Source organism: Procambarus clarkii, chromosome 33 (assembly GCF_040958095.1).
Source record: "Procambarus clarkii isolate CNS0578487 chromosome 33, FALCON_Pclarkii_2.0, whole genome shotgun sequence".
Lineage (NCBI taxonomy): Eukaryota > Metazoa > Arthropoda > Malacostraca > Decapoda > Cambaridae > Procambarus > Procambarus clarkii.
The window spans coordinates 29,597,519-29,616,710 of record NC_091182.1 but is presented as its reverse complement, the minus strand read 5'-3'; the positions used below and the strand labels follow the sequence as shown (position 1 = coordinate 29,616,710).

General features: G+C 46.2%; 1 protein-coding gene across 12 annotated transcripts in view; it reads right to left on the bottom strand.

Annotated features, from left to right (window-relative positions):
• Positions 1–19,192, bottom strand: part of LOC123765268 (carboxyl-terminal PDZ ligand of neuronal nitric oxide synthase protein) — a 497,901-nt gene that overhangs the window by 66,452 nt on the left and 412,257 nt on the right. For 6 of the 12 annotated variants that reach the window (XR_011230244.1, XR_006773694.2, XM_069335505.1 and 3 more), the window contains exons 2-5: positions 6,238–7,505; positions 5,810–5,960; positions 3,123–3,271; positions 249–464 (exon numbers count right to left, since the gene is read on the bottom strand). Coding sequence is in view for 10 of the 12 variants with exons in the window: in XM_069335505.1 (XP_069191606.1) it covers positions 249–464; positions 3,123–3,271; positions 5,810–5,960; positions 6,238–7,176 (1,455 nt within the window). In the remaining 2 variants the exon portion in view is untranslated. The remainder of the gene's footprint in view (positions 1–248; positions 465–3,122; positions 3,272–5,809; positions 5,961–6,237; positions 7,506–19,192) is intronic. The other 6 variants (XM_069335506.1, XM_069335509.1, XM_045753792.2 and 3 more) reach the window with 1 other exon arrangement.

Genomic DNA, 19,192 nt, shown 5'->3' with positions numbered 1-19,192 from the left:
TTTTTTTTTATTGACAGTTTTACATATCAAAAAGAAAGATGTTAACCTGTTATTATAGACATATACAGTTGGTAAAGTGAGAAAGTTTAACTTGTAAAATTTCAAAATTATTTTTTTAATACAACCGATTATGAAAATAAATACTGTACAGGTACTGTACTGTATAAATTTTCCAAAAATTAAGTTTGCTTTGTAAATACTGTATGGTATATAGAGTATTAACACTATTATAAAAATGCAATACCTACCTGAGCTTCAAGTCGTGCTGCCGTCTCTGCTGCCAATTGGTCTCGCAAAAGGTGAACTTGAGAGACTGCTGCTTGAGTCTGTTGCTGCTGCTGTTCAAGCTGTTCTCGTAATAGTTGTAATTCATGATGTACCGAGAGCGGTGTGCCCGCCATGGGTAACGAGTCTCCCGAGGGCAAGGGTTCACTAAGTGGAGAGGTGTAAGTCTCACCACCACCCTGTGAAAACAATGATTATTACCATATTACAAAAACTCCTTGAATGCTGATGAATTAAATATATTCAGCATTTTGTTTAAATATAATATAAAAAAAGTCACCATCAATGAGGTTGTCCAATGTTTATACTGATTGAAACCAATTTTCTAGCCAGGTTTCTTTTTGTAAACTGGACATAATGCTTAGTGTTGCACAATGATTTTGGAGCACATTTAACAAAGATTTGCATGGTATCACATATGAGTGGACCAGAAAAAAAAATAATAGAGTTTCATCTACACAGACAGACTTTCACCTATACAAGTATATTATGTCAGTTTCAAACAAAGTTTACATGAAAAAAACAATCTGGTGTGTGTTCAGGACAACATACTGTACAGTGTACTCTGTATATGTAAGAGAATACCTGTGTGTGTCCGAATGAGGTTCAAAGCTAGATACTTGGTGCTAGCCTCCCCCAATTTTGCAGGATGAATTTTCTGGGTAAAAGAACAAGTATAGTCTGGTTGGGATTGGTCCTATTGGTCAAGAGGGGGTGTTGGGACCAATAGTGATCCCCACCTCCCATCCTTGCAATAAGTGTTAGATAGCCTAGTCCTTAGATTTCTTCATGCAAAACAATGAATTTTAGACCTTTCAGACCTGCAGAAATGAGGTACCTGAATTGTGCTTGAATGGGGTTCTGGGAATTCTTCTACTCCCTAAGCCCGGCTTGGGGCCAGGCTTGACTTTTGAGAGCTTGGTCCAACAGTCTGTTCCTTGGAACAGCCCACAGACTCTCATATCCAACACAGCCCGGATGGTACAGCACTTCTTTAAGAAAACTATCTAGTTTTCTCTTGAAGACGTTCATGGTTGTTCCAGCAATATTTCTTATAATTGCTGGGAGTATGTTGAACAACCGTGGACCTCTGATCACACAGTGTTCTCTGATTGTGCCTATGGCATCCATGCTCTCCACTGGTTCTATTCTGCATTTTCTTCAATATAGTTCACATCAGTATGTTGTTATTTTACTGTGTAGATTTGGGACCTGGCCCTCCAGTATTTTCCATGTACTAATGTGTATATATTATTTTACATCTCTCTTGTCTCCTTTCTAGGGAGTACCTGCTTGATACCTGCTTGATGGAGTTCTGGGAGTTCTTCTACTCCCCAAGCCCGGCCCGAGGCCAGGCTCGACTTGTGAGAGAGTGGTCCACCAGGCTGTTGCTTGGAGCGGCCCACAGGGCCACATACCCACCACAGTCCGGCTGATCCGGAACGTCTCTTAGAAAACAGTCCAGTTTTCTCTTGAAGATGTCCACGGTTGTTCCGGCAATATTTCTTATAGTCACTGGGAGGACGTTGAACAACCGCGGACCTCTGATGTTAATAGTACATTTGTATTGATGTAGTACTGATGTAGTACATAGGGAGAGCTTTGAGACGATCCCAATAATTTAGGTGCCTTATCGTGACTATGTATGCTGTACTGTATATGTTATGCTGTACTGTATGCTGTACATATATGACTATGTATGCTGTACTGTACTGTTCTTGGTATTCCCTCAATTTCAGCAACCCTTTCTGCTCTGAAGGGGGAAGAGAGTATTGATTGAGCAGTACTCAAGATGGGCCACCACAAGTGATTTGAATAGTACAACCATTGTGATGGGATCCCTGGATTTGAAGGTTCTTGTAATCCATCCTATAATTTTTCTGGCCGACGCAAATGGCGCGTGAGCTTGGTTATGTTCCCTAAATGTTAGGTTGTCAGACATTATTCCCAGTTCCTTTACATGCTGCATACCTACTATGGGCACATTTGATTGTTTTGTACCCTTTATTTTGTTTAAGGTTCTTATTTTTACCATGCCTAAGTATCTGGAACGTTGCAGTTACTTCATTAACTCTCGTGTTCTTGATATCCTCAAAACTCATCCAGAGTTTGCCAGTGCAGACTACTGCTCATATGGCCTATATATATATACTGTATATATATATGACTGACTATCCTGTGTGATGGGGATTTTTAGCATATAGCTAGTTTTTGACAAAAAATTGAAGATTCATTATTTTCGAGTGAAGAAACTTAGATGATTGCCATGCCTTTCAAGAAGATCTGAATCAAATAAGTGTATGGAGTAACACTTGGCAGAAGGAATTTAATGTGAACAAATGCCATGATATGGAATGTGGATTAGGAAAAATAGACCACACACAACCCACAATTTATGAGAAAAAGCTTTCAAAAAATCTAAGAGATCTAGAGGGGGTTCTGGATAAAACCTGTCATCTGAGGATCACAAAGAACTTTGTGTGAAGACTGTATGCTATGCTTTCCAACTTTAGTATCGCTTTTAAATACATGGATGGCAAAATGTTAAAGAAATTATTCACAACTTTATGAGACCAAAGTTGGAATAAGTAACAGTTATATAGTACCCACTTCGTAAAAAGCATGTCACTAAACTAGGAAAGGGGCAAAGACATACAACTAAATGGCTTTTGGAACTGAAAAATCCAATCTACAAAGAGATTTGAAGCATTAAATATACCAAAGCTAGAAGATAAGAGAAAAAGTAGTGATATGATCACTACTGTACTTTTCTACTTATCAACTAAAAAAAAAAATACTATTTCATCAATAGTACTTACAAGATTAAGATTTCTTACCTTAGAAAGAATGTCTGAACCAACTGGAGGGGCAAGTGGCTCAAGTTTGTTGGGCCGTTGTAGTAAGTGCTCAACAGATTCTTCATTGATCGAGTCTGAAGGAGTAAGGGTAACTAGGTCTTCCTGAGTGCTCTCGGTGTCCAAGAGATCTGTTGTTGGGGGGGAAAGGTTAACAGTAAATTAATATTATTGAGGTTGTGTGTTCTAAACCAAAACAAATTAATTTTAGGTCAAGATAACATAATCAACTGAAAGCATCCAACTTGCATACACATGTATATTCATATAACTAAAGGCTCAGGGATAAGTAGATGCAAAAATAGCTTAACTATAAATAATCTGAGCAGGTGATATGGCCTAAATACAAGTAAAAATTAATCATTGACAACTTCAGAGAAATAGACTGAGATAGGTTTTGCTCCAGGAAGGAGTGAGATCTAACTTGGTTGAAGATAAGCAAAATCTTAATGCAGCATAACTATGAGGACATGGGAAGGGAAGGAAATTATCAGAGAAAAGCTCCAAGCCATTACGACTATATAGCATTTGGAAGGGGTCAGGATAAGGATTTGGGATGGGAAGGGGGGAAGGAATGATACCCATCCACTTGGACGGTTGGGGATTGAATGCCGACCTGCATGAAACAAGACCGTCGCTCTACTGTCCAGCCCAAGTGGTTGGACATGGGGAAAAGAGAAAGAAATCTACTAAAATAGACTTGGCTAGGTCTTCACCAAAAGTCATAGTTTTTAACTACCTATTGATGATGAAGACCATGGAGAAAAAAGAGGAAGGGATTATAAGACTAAAAAATAAATTAACTAAGAAATAAATGTAAAACAATGCAGGACATGATGAATGCCACTAGGAAATTTTGGGAAACTGTAAGAAGATACATATAAATACTTAAACATCTATCTTACAAGAAATCACCTCATTGTTGGCAAAGGGGTGCCTCAGAGCAAAACAATAAGTAAATAAATATAATAGAAACAGTGACTATATGATACAGGAAAAACAAAGTTTCAAAATGATGAGGAATGAGTACCATATATAGGTGTAAGACCATAAAACAGGAAAACAGCATGAAATTGACATTGTTTAGGACAAAAGAACAATAAAAACTTTAGCTCATCCTTATCAATTAAAATAACAGTAAATGTTCTAGAAGATGGTATACAGAAACTGACAAAGAAGTGTGTGAAGTACTCAAACAATTTATTGCTATTTACACGGAACAGCTACTGAACACAGGGAAATAAGTTCGACTAGACAGGTGGAAATAGGGAGGAAATGTAGGCATGATAAGAGCCCAATAGGCTCAAGAACCTGTACACCAGTTGATTGACAGTCGAGAGGTGGAAACAAAAACCCAAAGCTCAACCCCATGCAAGCACAACTAGGCGAGTATAATAGTATTGTGGCAGTACAAATCCAAAGGGAGGAACTGGATGAAATGGGCAACAGTGTTATATAACATTTTCCCGTACTGTATGTTGATCATACATGGAGTGCATTCTAGAAGTTTGCCTATTCCCAAGCCTGGCCCATAGGCCTGGTTTGACTTGTGATAACTTGGTCCAACATTATTGTTTGAAGTGGCCTGTAGGCCAACAAGCAGTTGGTCCGATATTTCTTGCAGGAGCATGTATAATTTTTTCTTGAGGAAGTCCACTTTTGTTCTAGCAATATTTTTTATGCTTGCTGAGAGGGTATTTAACAGCCATATACCTTTGTTGTCCATACAGTATTTTCTGTGACTATGGCACCTCTACTCTTTACTGACTATTCTGAATATCCTACTATACTCTTCACTCTAATGAATAATATGGTATGAAATATTATTTTACCATGTAAATGAAACCTCATCTTGCAAATGCACAGTAATGAAAACAGAGCAGCAGCAAGAAGTTCCATTTCTTATGAAATGAGAACCGACTCGCTGAATCCGTAATGAAGAATCAGAAGAACAATCTAACTCCCAGCCGAGCACCAGAGGCAAACTACAGAGAAACCATCATCAGAAAATGCAAAAGTGGTAAACATAAGAATAGCATATAGAAATCTACGAAGCAGGCAGATGTGCGAGGCCAATTTTAGAGTATGACGTCCAAGTGGAAAAAAAAATAACTTCTAGGTAAACCAAACCAAACTATACAAATCCCTGACGTTTGCAACGGCGGTGAGGTCGAGGATCTAGTTACACTTGAGAACAGATACAACAGAGGAGACATAATAATAGCTTATAAGAGTCTCTGGGAACTGGTAAGGTCTATAAGGAAGATATGTCCAGAATGAAACAGTACAACACGAGAGAATAGATGGAAATTGGAATTACAGATCAGCCATGTGGATAAGATGATGTTCAGCGTAAGAGTAATGAGCAAATGAAATGGGCTCAAAGGAAAGATAATACGATAAACAGTTTAAAAAGTTTATATGATGAGAAACATGAGTTAAGGCTCGACCCTGTAAGAACAGGCTAAGAGTAATACTGTACTAAGAGTAATACATGTGTACTCTGTAAGAACAGAGTACACATGTGTAAGTGTAGGTTATTCATGCGTATACTCTCTCAGCACAACGATGAATGCATTGAACATGCAAGAAAATTAAGAATAGCTAGTTGTTAATTATATTCCAACATAGAAAAATCAAAGTCATAGTATAAAGAGAAGCAATCTCACCTTTCTTGAGTTTTTCTGTGGAGGCGTCTGAGCCATGTTCACTGGCTTCGTCTTCGGCGGGTTCTGGGGACGGTGGAGTGTCCTTCACTGAGATCTTGTGACACACCTCGAACGCCTGACCCACTGTCCTAACTATCCTCATTGCCTGACTCTGTGGATCAAGAAATGTGAAATTAGTTTTGAACCGTTTGTTCCACCTCCAATGAGTAATGGGTGCACCTGCGTTGGCGAAGATCGACTTTACCCCAGGAAGACTGAAGCTTGCCAAGACTTTAACTGTCACCGTCTTAGTGCACCGTGCCACCTGCTCCTGGCGAGTAGGCACTCGTGTTATGCTTACCTGGCTCCTGCTTTGTGCTGTTTACTCTGACCTCAACCACTGACTTGCCCTCTGATCCATGTGGTGACTTAACTTGTATCTAACTTACCTCCAGGTCGATGTCTTCAAGGCTAACTGCAGAGGCTGTGTCATTGTGATAACTGCGTGGGCGACCGTTCACCACTCCTCTCTCCGTCAGGAAGGTCACTGCTTGCTGTATTGGTGATGACCTTTGTTTTTTCAACGAACTGTTTCGAGAAGCAGGTTTGGTAGGCTTTGCGTGACTCGTTCCCTTACTGCCACTTGGAGGAAGGGACTTCCCTGAAGGTGAGGGTGGCTGAGATGACCCGCTTCTATTATGATGTGTGGGCGGTTGTGTGAATGATGATCTTGCAGGGGAGGAAGCCAATGGACTGGTAACATACTTTGCGGAGGGCGGGGGAGTTTGCTGGCTGGCGGACATCTTGAGTGATGGAGCATGAGATGAACCAGTCTTTCCTGAGGGTGTGCAGGGCTGAGTGGGCTCTGTCTTACTGGTGAGTGCTGACGGTTGGCTGCTGGGCCACGCCCGTACCGGGGGTGTGGCGAGCTGGCTACAGGCTGTGTGGGTGGGGCTTGTGGGTGGGGTTAATATGGGTGTTGCGGGCCCAGCCAAAATCCCCGGTGCAGAGGTGGGACCAAGGAGACCTGGGTTGCCCACCATCGCAGTTACACCAGACACAGTTCCAGACGACGTAACACAATGAGTGCCGGTCACGTTAGCTAAACCTGGGACTCCACCTAGGGCACTGAAGCCACCCAAGCCCACGATGCCAGCTATGCTGTGAGGGCGGCCAAATTGCTGTCTTGGTGAATGTTGGTGCTGCTGCGTATGATTGAGTAGAACCGAGTGTAAGGCCACACCCTGGTGTCTGCGAGGAAGTGTAGCAGCGTGTCCACCATTCCTGGAGGAAGTCACCACTTCGGGTTCACGGAAGGAAAGTTTCTTGCGAGGACGGTCGTCTGGGACGCACATCGCGGCGTCTGTCCCCCCGTGCTGCTTCAGCATGGCGGCGGGGGACAGGCTGAGAGTGGTGGACGGGCAGGGGCGTCCTCTGGCCGCTGACAGGCATGGGCGTCTCCGTCATGGGTAACGTGGCGGTCTGCCCACGCCCCACCACAGCCACACGGCCGCCTCCACCATCACCCACTGCTCCTTGCTTGCACTCCCCTAGTCTTGACCAAGGGTGTGCTCGCCGTAGCCTTCCACGCCTCAACTACTTTATTTAAAAATCAGCAAATATTGCTCACTCGCTGTTCATTATATAGAACTTAGGTCTCAGTATTTAAATTCTATCTACCTTAATGTCATATTAGCACAGTTCTTTTAGGCTTCATCTGTAAAATTCACCAAATCATTAAATAGTATAACTTTCCTATCCACAAAGAAGGACAAATCTACACACACACACACACACATGATGCAGAAGTCTTTTTTTTTAACTTTGAGACGTGAACCAACAGCCAGGAGCACAACATGCAGGTCGACTGGCTGTTAATGCTGCTTGTTCCAGGGACTTGTTGCCTCAATGAATTGATATATATTTCTATTGTCAGAGACAGAAAGCCTATTCTTAAGGGGGGGGGGAGGGCCTTGATAAACCTAAGCCGACTACTGACCTTTCTTAGGTAGCAACCAACAGGAGGCCTGGTCGACGACCGAGCCGCGGGGACGCTAAGCCCCGGAAGCACCTCAAGGTAAGGTAACAGGTCAACTTTTGTACCACCGTGGCCGAGTCGGTTAAGGCAGGCGGTTGGACATCAAATCGCGAGTTCAATGCACTCCATTGCCTCAAAACAATTTCCATTGATATACCACGCTATTGTGATATCCTTGCGACCCATACTACTATTAGTGACCGCTATAGCTTCTGTGGATAACAGTAAGTTACGCAATATTCAAATTTATAAAACTTTTTCGTGCCCAGGTACTGTCCAATGCCAGAGGCGTTATTCCTCCAAGGAGTGCCGGCCCAACCGGGCTGTGGTGGGTATGTGGGCCTGCGGGCCGCTCCAAGCAACAGCCTGGTGGACCAAACTCTCACAAGTCAAGCCTGGCTTAGGGAGTAGAACAACTCCCAGAACCCCATCAACCAGGCCCATGGGACGTCACGTGGCCATGTGCTTTTGTTTGCATGTGGGTTGGACCATGGTAAACAGCCACAGTACCCAAATTCCAGCGCAGTGTCACAAGACAATACTCGAGTTGTGCGTAGCATAATAGCTAACAAACGGTATAGCAAATTAGTTGATAGACCATTAATAAACAATCGATAGATCTGGAGGAATCTGACGAGAAACAAAAAAATAATACGTACTCTACTTTTATATTACGTTTTGAACCGTGCGTTTGTACATGTCCTGGGGGGGAAGGGGGTAGACATAGCCTAAGCTACTATCCCATTGAGATGTATTTCTTTCTTGTCTCAATAAACATACTTGAACTTGTACATGTCGTTGTGCATGTATGCAATGCTATATAATACAAATATATGTATAGTACAAACTGATGGCAATGTGGTGTTGTCAGTATTAATTAGTGTACTTGGCCGAGAGGCGTGTGATTGTTTAACAAACTTCCATACGCATCATTATCCTCAGTAAGAGCAATACGAGTCTCTGGTGTGACGTCCAGTCATCAATATAAGGAATTTGGTGCTTTTGATGATGTTCATTTACATGTTAATCAACTGTTAAAACTATACAGTCACATGGCGGACTAGAAGGCTTTATACGAGGCTGTATGGCATACACGAGTTGTAGTTGCAGCAATTACTTGCAATTATACAAAGTTGCAGCAGTTGTATATGTAAACTCTCCATAGAATACAAGACTAATCTTCCCCAAACTAACCTAACTAAACTAAACATTACTAAACATATCCTGGCCAGCTCTCTCCTGTTGACACTTATCTGGCTAATGAGCTTTTCAAGTGCGTATGCAATAATGTGGAAACTAGATATTATATTAAATATTATATAAATATTATATAGATCGACAACATGTATATATTGATGAAGCGACATAAAGCAAAAAAAGATAAGCCTGCAAACTATCATTTCTTAATACTGAAGATGATCAATTATCAGTTTGTCCGGTGAGTAGGCTACAGCCTATCGACCAGTTTTTATTTAATGGTTTATTTTGATTGTTTATTATTTCATACGCGCTATGGGCAGATGACTGACGTAATCTGGTGAAACTACTCCCTTAGCCTGTGTTCATCCACACTCCGGCCCACCCCCAAACACATACAGTATTCATACATTTTACGTATTTATTCACATACAAGATACAATGGGTTGTTATGGGGGGTACATATGCTTGTGGATTAGTACAGTCTTGCAGGCCAATAGCACGCAGAGCGTTCATAATTGGTATATTCTCATGCATAAACAATTATGCTGGAATATTAGAATTTGGCGTATAGACCTAGTGTAGGTCTGGTTAGATGATTCGGTTCTGTTGGAAATTGTGTGTGTTAGTGAGTGGTGCGTGAATGGTTTATCGCTCGTAAACTGGGGGTTTGGTGGCGTGATTAACGAGAATTTGGTCTCTGCTCATGAGGACGGGCTGCTGCTTGCTGCTGCCGCTGAGGCTGCTGTTGTTGCTTGCTGCTCCTGCCGCTGTTTCCTGCCGTTGCTTGCTGCTGCTGCTGCTGGTGTAGTTAAACCAAAATGGTCATATGACGGAACACAAAATCATAACCACACCTTACCGATTCTAGCTAGCTCGATTCCCGATTACCGATACACCTAGCTCGATTCTGCAAGAACAAATGCTAAATACAGAGGCGCACACGCCACAAGAGGCTGTAGAGTCTTGGCAAGGGGAATGGGTGGTGAGGTACAACTCTATAGATGTAAAGTTATGAAGCTGTGGCGGCGATTCTGAACACATCAGTGGAGTTTTATAGCTTAAGAAGGGTCCTGTTGGTGGCGGCACCCTGTTGGTGATGGCACCCTGTTGGAGGCGGCACCAGTGTGTACAGCACAGGGTGCCACCACCAGTGCCACCCTGAGCGCGTAAAGCAGGGTGGCACTGTGTTTGTATGACTTGTGGCGCAACTGATGCCAATTGTTTCCCAGAGACACGAGGACTACTGCCAAATGGGGCACTTGTCCCATCCCTCCCCCCCCCATCCCCCCCTCCCTCACATACCCAGGACAACACTTAATAAACCTTCAACACTTCTCCCTCTCCTGCTTTAACCCTTATTCTCATTCTATCACCATCCATTAATCCCCCCCCATCCCTCAACCCCACCCCCATGACCAATCATCAGGCACGTCACCCCCCCCCCCAATCACCAGAACATTCCTAATCATCTTGAACAACATTTATAGTCTTGAAACCAACTTGGCGGAACAGTCCCTAATACCATCAGGTGGCACCAGGCAGCACAACAGGTGGCGCCAGGCAACACAACAGGTGGCGCCAGGCAACACAACAGGTGGCGCCAGGCAACACAACAGGTGGCGCCAGGCAACACAACAGGTGGCGCCAGGCAGCACAACAGGTGGCGCCAGGCAGCACAACAGGTGGCGCCAGGCAGCACAACAGGTGGCGCCAGACAACACAACAGGTGGCGCCAGACAACACAACAGGTGGCGCCAGGTAGCACAACAGGTGGCGCCAGGCAGCACAACAGGTGGCGCCAGGCAGCACAACAGGTGGCGCCAGGCAGCACAACAGGTGGCGCCAGGCAGCACAACAGGTGGCGCCAGGCAGCACAACAGGTGGCGCCAGGCAGCACAACAGGTGGCGCCAGGCAGCACAACAGGTGGCGCCAGACAACACAACAGGTGGCGCCAGACAACACAACAGGTGGCGCCAGGCAGCACAACAGGTGGCGCCAGACAACACAACAGGTGGCGCCAGGCAACACAACAGGTGGCGCCAGGCAACACAACAGGTGGCGCCAGGCAACACAACAGGTGGCGGCGCCAGGCAACACAACAGGTGGCGGCGCCAGACAACACAACAGGTGGCGGCGCCAGACAACACAACAGGTGGCGGCGCCAGACAACACAACAGGTGGCGGCGCCAGGCAACACAACAGGTGGTGGCGCCAGGCAACACAACAGGTGGTGGCGCCAGGCAACACAACAGGTGGTGGCGCCAGGCAACACAACAGGTGGTGGCGCCAGGCAACACAACAGGTGGTGGCGCCAGGCAACACAACAGGTGGTGGCGCCAGGCAACACAACAGGTGGTGGCGCCAGGCAACACAACAGGTGGTGGCGCCAGGCAACACAACAGGTGGCGCCAGGCAACACAACAGGTGGCGCCAGGCAACACAACAGGTGGCGCCAGGCAACACAACAGGTGGCGCCAGGCAGCACAACAGGTGGCGCCAGGCAACACAACAGGTGGTGGCGCCAGGCAACACAACAGGTGGCGCCAGACAACACAACAGGTGGCGCAAGGCAACACAACAGGTGGCGCCAGACAACACAACAGGTGGCGCCAGGCAACACAACAGGTGGCGCCAGGCAACACAACAGGTGGCGCCAGACAACACAACAGGTGGCGCCAGGCAACACAACAGGTGGCGCCAGACAACACAACAGGTGGTGGCGCCAGGCAACACAACAGGTGGCGCCAGGCAACACAACAGGTGGTGGCGCCAGGCAACACAACAGGTGGCGCCAGACAACACAACAGGTGGCGCCAGACAACACAACAGGTGGCGCCAGACAACACAACCGGTGGCGCCAGGCAACACAACAGGTGGTGGCGCCAGGCAACACAACAGGTGGCGCCAGGCAACACAACAGGTGGTGGCGCCAGGCAACACAACAGGTGGTGGCGCCAGGCAACACAACAGGTGGCGCCAGGCAACACAACAGGTGGCGCCAGACAACACAACAGGTGGCGCCAGACAACACAACAGGTGGCGCCAGACAACACAACAGGTGGCGCCAGGCAACACAACAGGTGGCGCCAGACAACACAACAGGTGGCGCCAGACAACACAACAGGTGGCGCCAGACAACACAACAGGTGGTGGAGCAAGAATAGTACACCAGACAGGTGGTCTCCTCGACCCTGGCCTGTAACAGATTAAAAACAGCCAACGGATATCCCTACACGCAAGACGCAGCCAAGAGCCTCTTCTCAGAACCTACACGCACGCATGCGCGCCCTCACGCATGCGCGCCCTCACGTATGCGCACACAGCACGCACACAGATGCGCACATACAAAATTCTCAGGGACACTCAGTGGGTAAATACATTATTTAACACGGGGTGGCACTTGCACAAGGGGACACAGGTACCTGTGGATTCCTGCTTGATGGGTTATCTTGAGATGATTTCGGGGCTTAGTGTCCCCTCGGCCCGGTCTTCAACCAGGCTTCCACCCCCTAGGAAGCAGCCCGTAGCAGCTGTCTAACTCCCAGGTACCTATTTTACTGCTAGGTAACAGGGCGAAAGAAACATTTTGCCCATTTGTCTCCGCCTCCATCGGGGATCGAACCCGGAACCTCAGGACTAAGAATCCGAAGCGCTGTCTACCCAGCTGGCAGGCGCCCTGGGGGTTCAGGGAGTTCTACTCCCCAAGCCCAGCCCCAAGAAACCAGGTGAAAACTGAGTATCCAAATACCTGTTTGATGGTATCAAGCCACAGATACACATTAGAAGGAACTTTTTCAGTGTTAGTTGTCAACAAATCGAATGCATTAGGAAGTGATGTGGTGGAGGCTGATTTCATACACAGCTTCAAATGTAGATATTGTAAGAGCCCAATAGGCTCAGCCCGATACACCAGTTGATTGACAGTTGGGAGGCGGGATCAAACAGCTGAAGCTCAACCATTTGCAAGTACAATTAGGCGAGTATATACGCACGCACTAAACATTCTAAGAACACAAAAGAGAAGACGAACATGGTGGACACATCCCAACCAGAGACGCTAAACATTAACAAAAACAACTGAGCGAATATTTTACACGAAAAGTTTCAAAGTTGTTAATGACCTGTCTCTCTCTCTCTCACACACACACACACACACACACACACACACACACACACACACACACACACACACACACACACACACACACACACACACACACACGCAGGCGAAGAGTCACAATAACGTGGCTAAAGTATGTTGACCAGACCACACACTAGAAGGTGAAGGGATGACGTCGTTTCGGTCCGTCCGGGACCATTCTCAAGTCAATTGAGAATGGTCCAGGACTGACCGAAACGTCGTCGTCCCTTCACCTTCTAGTGTGTGGTCTGGTCAACACACACACACAGTAACCTGCTTGAGTAGCACAGGGAGGAGCCGGGAGACCAAGAGATATACTCACCATAAGAGGTAAATCAATATTTGGTAACGGGATATAACAAGAACAACGTCAAAGGCACACAATATTAATATATATATATATATATATATATATATATATATATATATATATATATATATATATATATATATATATATATATATACACACACACACACACACACACACACGCGAGATATATACGATCACGGTAACATGGGTTTCGTATGGGGGGATGAAAGCATTTAATCGTTATTTAACAATCTGAATGAGTACTCTTTCAAGACAATCTACAGCATGGTAAACCGAACACTGAAATATGCAGTACCGGCCTGGAACCCGCACCCAGTCCGAGGATTGCGAGAAGATTAGTGCTGGACACCAGGAGGGTAAAGCTACGAGCATGGGTACAGGGAACAAATTCTGGCATCCCTAGAGGAGCGAAGACACAGGTGACATGATCACGACATACAACTTACTTGGGCAACCCATCAGCATAAAGGCCAAAAGTGATTCCATCCACCCGCCAACCCCCCCATCCCCGCTGTCTATGAATGAAAAACGGTTTACACACGACTCACAACTGATGACGTCCGAACACTTCCGGAACAAGTGCTTCGCTGACGACCTTTTGTTCGAACCACAACGCTGTAAATGCTTCACCAGCGCACTACAAATACAAATAATCGCCAACAGAACCTAAACACCTAACCAGTGCCTAAATATGCACAAATATGCTAATATATAACAATATTAATTTATATTTCAGCACTTATGTGCTTAGTCCTTTGTTCTTGAATGTCTAATTTAATCATCTACTACATAGATACATCTCCTGCCTCAAGCCCAGATCTGCTGACGAGTGCACTCTAACCTTCATATATGGAGGAGAATATATATCAACTACTATGGAAATAGACGATAGCAGGTTACATTTGCAGCCGAGACAACACAGGCGATTATATCTCACACGGCATGATATTGTAACTGTGACAGCTATACAGATGAGAGGCAAGAACAAGTGTCTAGTGATGAAGTTGATATCTTGGAAATTAAGTATGACTGAGTCATACTTAATTTGACCGAGACCGAGTATGACAGGAGGCCTGGTCGACGACCGGGCCGCGGGGACGCTAAGCACCGGAAGCACCTTAAGGTAACCTCAAGGAGCCTCTGCTCTCAACCTCAAGGATGTAGAGCATTAAATGTCATGTGCTGAACCTAGCAAGCAAAGCAGCCGAAAGACTAACATCTTGAACCTTCTCGAGAGCAGAAGGTGGTTACAAACCTTATATGAAGCACGATTTCGTTACCATCTTGAATATGCACCGCTTTCCTCGATGGCCTGCCAACACCCTCTATCATTTACGTGAATTCTGGAGACGACAGAGACCAGCGGTAGAACACTTCAGTTTGGACCCGTCCTGATTGGACTAGTCAATACACCGGAAAGATAACAGTGAGTGATAAAGATTAAGCCACCCAAGAGGGAAGCACAGGCATGAATAGCCCGTAAAGATATCGACGGCCTCATTGATATATACTGGGCCAATGTTCTCAAGGTTGCCACCAGTTCCAGCCAGAGCTCAACCACTTCAAGCACAACTAGTTGAGTACACACACACACACACACACACACACACACACACACACACACACACAGGGGCGGGAAGTGGTGGTGGAGGAGCCGACACAACACCACCTGGGCGGCCGCCAAGTCAATGATACATATAAATCTCTCTACAGTAAATACCTCTATAAATTTAACCAGCAAGGTACGCCCAGGTCCAGACCGCCTTGGCTCGAGTAAACCTGGTTAACTTTTACTGCCCAACATGTACCGTACTGGCGGCAGATGTAAGATATCTGTAACCCATCTACAGGCAATATTCACTCCATCCTCCGGCCGACCCCACAGATGCATTCATCAATTTTTAACATGCTATTCAAAATAGAAATTTTCTCAAGTATATATCAAACAATATATATTAGTATGTTGTGCATATTTAGGCCTAAGTTTGGTTGTGTGTTTAGGTTCTGTGGGTAATTATAATGGGTAATTATGTTGTGTGGGGGTGAAGCATGTACAAACTGGCTGTTGGAACAAGGGTCATCAGCGAGGCACTGCTGGAGAAGTGTTCGAAGGTCATCAGTTGTGAGTCGTGTGTAAAACGTTTTTTCATTCATAAACAGTGGGGTTGGCGGCTGCATGGAATGGACTTCGGATTTTGGCCTTTGTTGATGGGATGAATAGGAAAGGGGGGGGGGAAAGGGGGGTGAAAGGGAGCCTGGCCCCAGCCCACTGGTGGTGGTCGAGGGGGCCACCCCTCGACCAAATCACCTGTCGCTGGCTGCTGTAGTTAATAAGTCCGACCTGTTCACGGTACTCATCCAACTCATCAACCTTATCATCTGCTATTCTCCAATAAATCAACCTTGCGTCGCGGGGCAGCAACACCCCGACCCAAACAAGCTCCCTAAGCGTGTTTGCTTGCTCTGGTTAATCTATTTACGTTGATGTGACCTTTGATATCGTTCCGAGGACCAATATACCCGAGGTCCGGTCTCTGACCAGCCCCCCTGGTTGACGGTCTGGTCTAGCAGACTGTTGGGCGCCGCTGCTCGCTGACATATGAATCAGGCTCCCATTGAATATCACGAACTCCAAACACCAAGACAGATCGACTACCTATACCCCCTCCTCATACTTGAAGTGATACTTATCTTTAACGAACTCATTTCGTCTGGTTCACACTGCGCTCAGCCCCAAGTGAATGAAGATAAGCATTAAACTCTCACAAGTCGAGCCTGGCCTCGGGCCGGGCTTGGGGAGTAGAAGAACTCCCAGAACCCCATCAACCAGGTATCAACCAGGTATTAAACCTCAACTGGGACAACTAGACAGGCGATCGGAAGAGAGGACGAGGCTTGTGTGGAGGTGCCACAAGCAAGACCCATTCTTAAGACATTCCTGCAAGTCTAGCACACCAAGTATTAGTAGCGTGACAGGAGCTGCAGGGGCTGCAGCACCTGCAGGCCGGCCTGGCGCAAGCAACACCTTCCCATAATCTAGGACATCCAATAATACCTTCACGTTCTCAAAGAAAATATCATTAACCAAAAATATAGAAAACTTCTCTCTCGAACGTTTTCAGAAAACAATAAAACTTTTAAAAACAATAAAAGAAAACAAAGAAAACTTTACACATCAATTTACACAGTCGATTAAGGCAGTGTCTGGGATGCTCCTGGACGCAGGTTCGAATCCTCGTCACGGCCCTTGTGGATTTGTACAAAGAAAACTTTTTTCACAAAGCAGCAACAATAAATCTCTCATTCTAAACAAAACTCAAGACTATAACATTTACTTTCCTTTCAATCTATGAATATATCGAAGTGATCCAACGATAGATCAAGTATACATTTCTTTTAGCTCTTGTACCCCGCCTTTCTAACCAATTTATTTTCCTCTATTATATCTGCTACATATATTTATCTTACACACGCACACACCCCCAGGAAGCAGCCCGTAATAGCTGTCTAACTCCCAGGTACCTATTTACTGCTAGGTGAACAGAAGCACCAGAAAGAAAACTCTGCCCATTTCACACATAAATCACAATAGTGTGATTCATCAAATGAACAAAATTTGTTTATTTGATGCATCAGGCTATTGTGATTTGTGTGTGTAATGAAGTAAGGGCGAAGAGGGAGAACGGCCTATTGACATAGCTCGAGTGCAGGGGGGAGTTGTGTAAAACCCTGGTTTGTGTCTCGGAGAGGCTGCAGGATCCAAGCAAGTTCAGTAGAACTTCTAGTTGCAATTCCTTTCCATGTCGTAGCTCAGTCGATTAAGGCAGCGTCTGGGATGCCCTCGGACGCAGGTTGGAATCCTCGTCACGGCCCTTGTGGATTTGTTCACTCTGCCCATTTGTTTCTGCCTCTGCCGGGAGATCGAACTTGGGCTCGTAGAACTACGACCCAGAGCGCTATCCACTCAGCCGTCAGGCCCCCCGTGAGTGCGTGCGTGCGTGCCATCTATATATAAGAAGGCACAATACTTGCGACGTAGTTGTCAAGATCTTACAGTTAAAGTCTGTATATTTTTGGCTGCTGCAACTGTGAGCTGTTGTGGGCATTATTGTGTAGTACTACACCACCCCCGGACCACGGTCCATAACTCCCGGACCATGGTCCACCGCCGCTCCCGGACCATGGGCCACCACTACTCCCGGAGGAACCAATGAGGAGGCGAAGCTGGATTGACGTCACTTCGCTATATAAAAAAAAAACACTTGAGCAACAGCGGTGTTTGTAAATAAAAGTAGATCGCTGGGCGGCTCCTTTAGTACCCATCTCCGCTACAATCTTATCCCTCCCTCTCTCTCTCTCCCCCCCCCTCAGGTACACACGGCCGCCCCGGCTCCACCATCACTCCCAAAATACAACAGCGAGGCTACTAAATACAGCAACTGAAGTCAACAACAACAAACTCCCTCAGTAGCCGTTGTTGTTGTTGTTTTAGATTTAGCTACTCAGAACGAAGTGTCTATGTAGCACGGGCTATGGTGAGCCCGTAACCTAACTAGCTGATGATTGATTGATAAAGATTAAGCCACCCAAGAGGTGGCACGAGCATGAATAGCCCCGTAAGACCTAACCAGCCAATGCATGATGCCTTAATAACCCCCATACTCCACCCCCCCCCCCACACCTCTGACACTCCTCCACACTCCCCCACCCACCTGACACCCCTCCACACCCCCACCCACCTGACACCCCCCCCCCCCACACACCTGACACCCCTCCACACACCTGACACCCACATGGGCGGCAGGCGTGGTAAAAAATGTGCTCTATTGAGTATTTTTTCCTTAATTCGTTTCTTTTGGCAGATATTTTGACTTTACACTACCTGTAAACACGGACCTGTAGGGGGAAGGGGGGGGGGGGAGTAGAGGAAAATGTGGATATAGAAAAGCGGCAGTAGAGACAGGAAAGGGGGGGGAGGGAGGGAGGGGGAGAATGATTAAGAGAGATTGGAGGGAGGGGGAAGGTAGGGACTATGGAAGGGGAAGCACAGACGGGACACAGCATCAACTTCAGCAACAAACGCCACCTTGTGAGCGGCCCGCGCCCCGTCGCAGACATCCAAAACAACAAACACCACTTGGAGGTGAAGGCAACACACCAGGCACTGCTGCTGCTGACAAATTGAAGACAAGAGAGAAATCCATAATTTTACACAAATATTAAATGCACCTCTCGCTTCAGGATTATTCTCCGCTGAAGGAGCTACCAACTCCCCCACCTCACTAAGAGCAGCCAACCCCCGCCACCCCCACCTCACTAAGAGCAGCCAACCCCCACCTCACTAAGAGTAGTCAACCCCCACCACCCCCCACCACTAAGAGCAGCCAACCCCCACCTCACTAAGAGTAGTCAACCCCCACCACCCCCCACCACTAAGAGCAGCCAACCCCCACCACCCCCCACCACTAAGAGCAGTCAACCCCCACCTCACTAAGAGTAGTCAACCCCCACCACCCCCCACCACTAAGAGCAGCCAACCCCCACCTGTGCGTGTAAATACATGTTTGTATTTAGAACACAGACTCAGACTTGGTTACAAGTGCTGCTGGGAGGTAATGAACCCAATAGTTAAAGAGTGTCACATCTGTGGAACAGAAGCAGAGGCGCCACTATTGCACTACTTACTGCAAT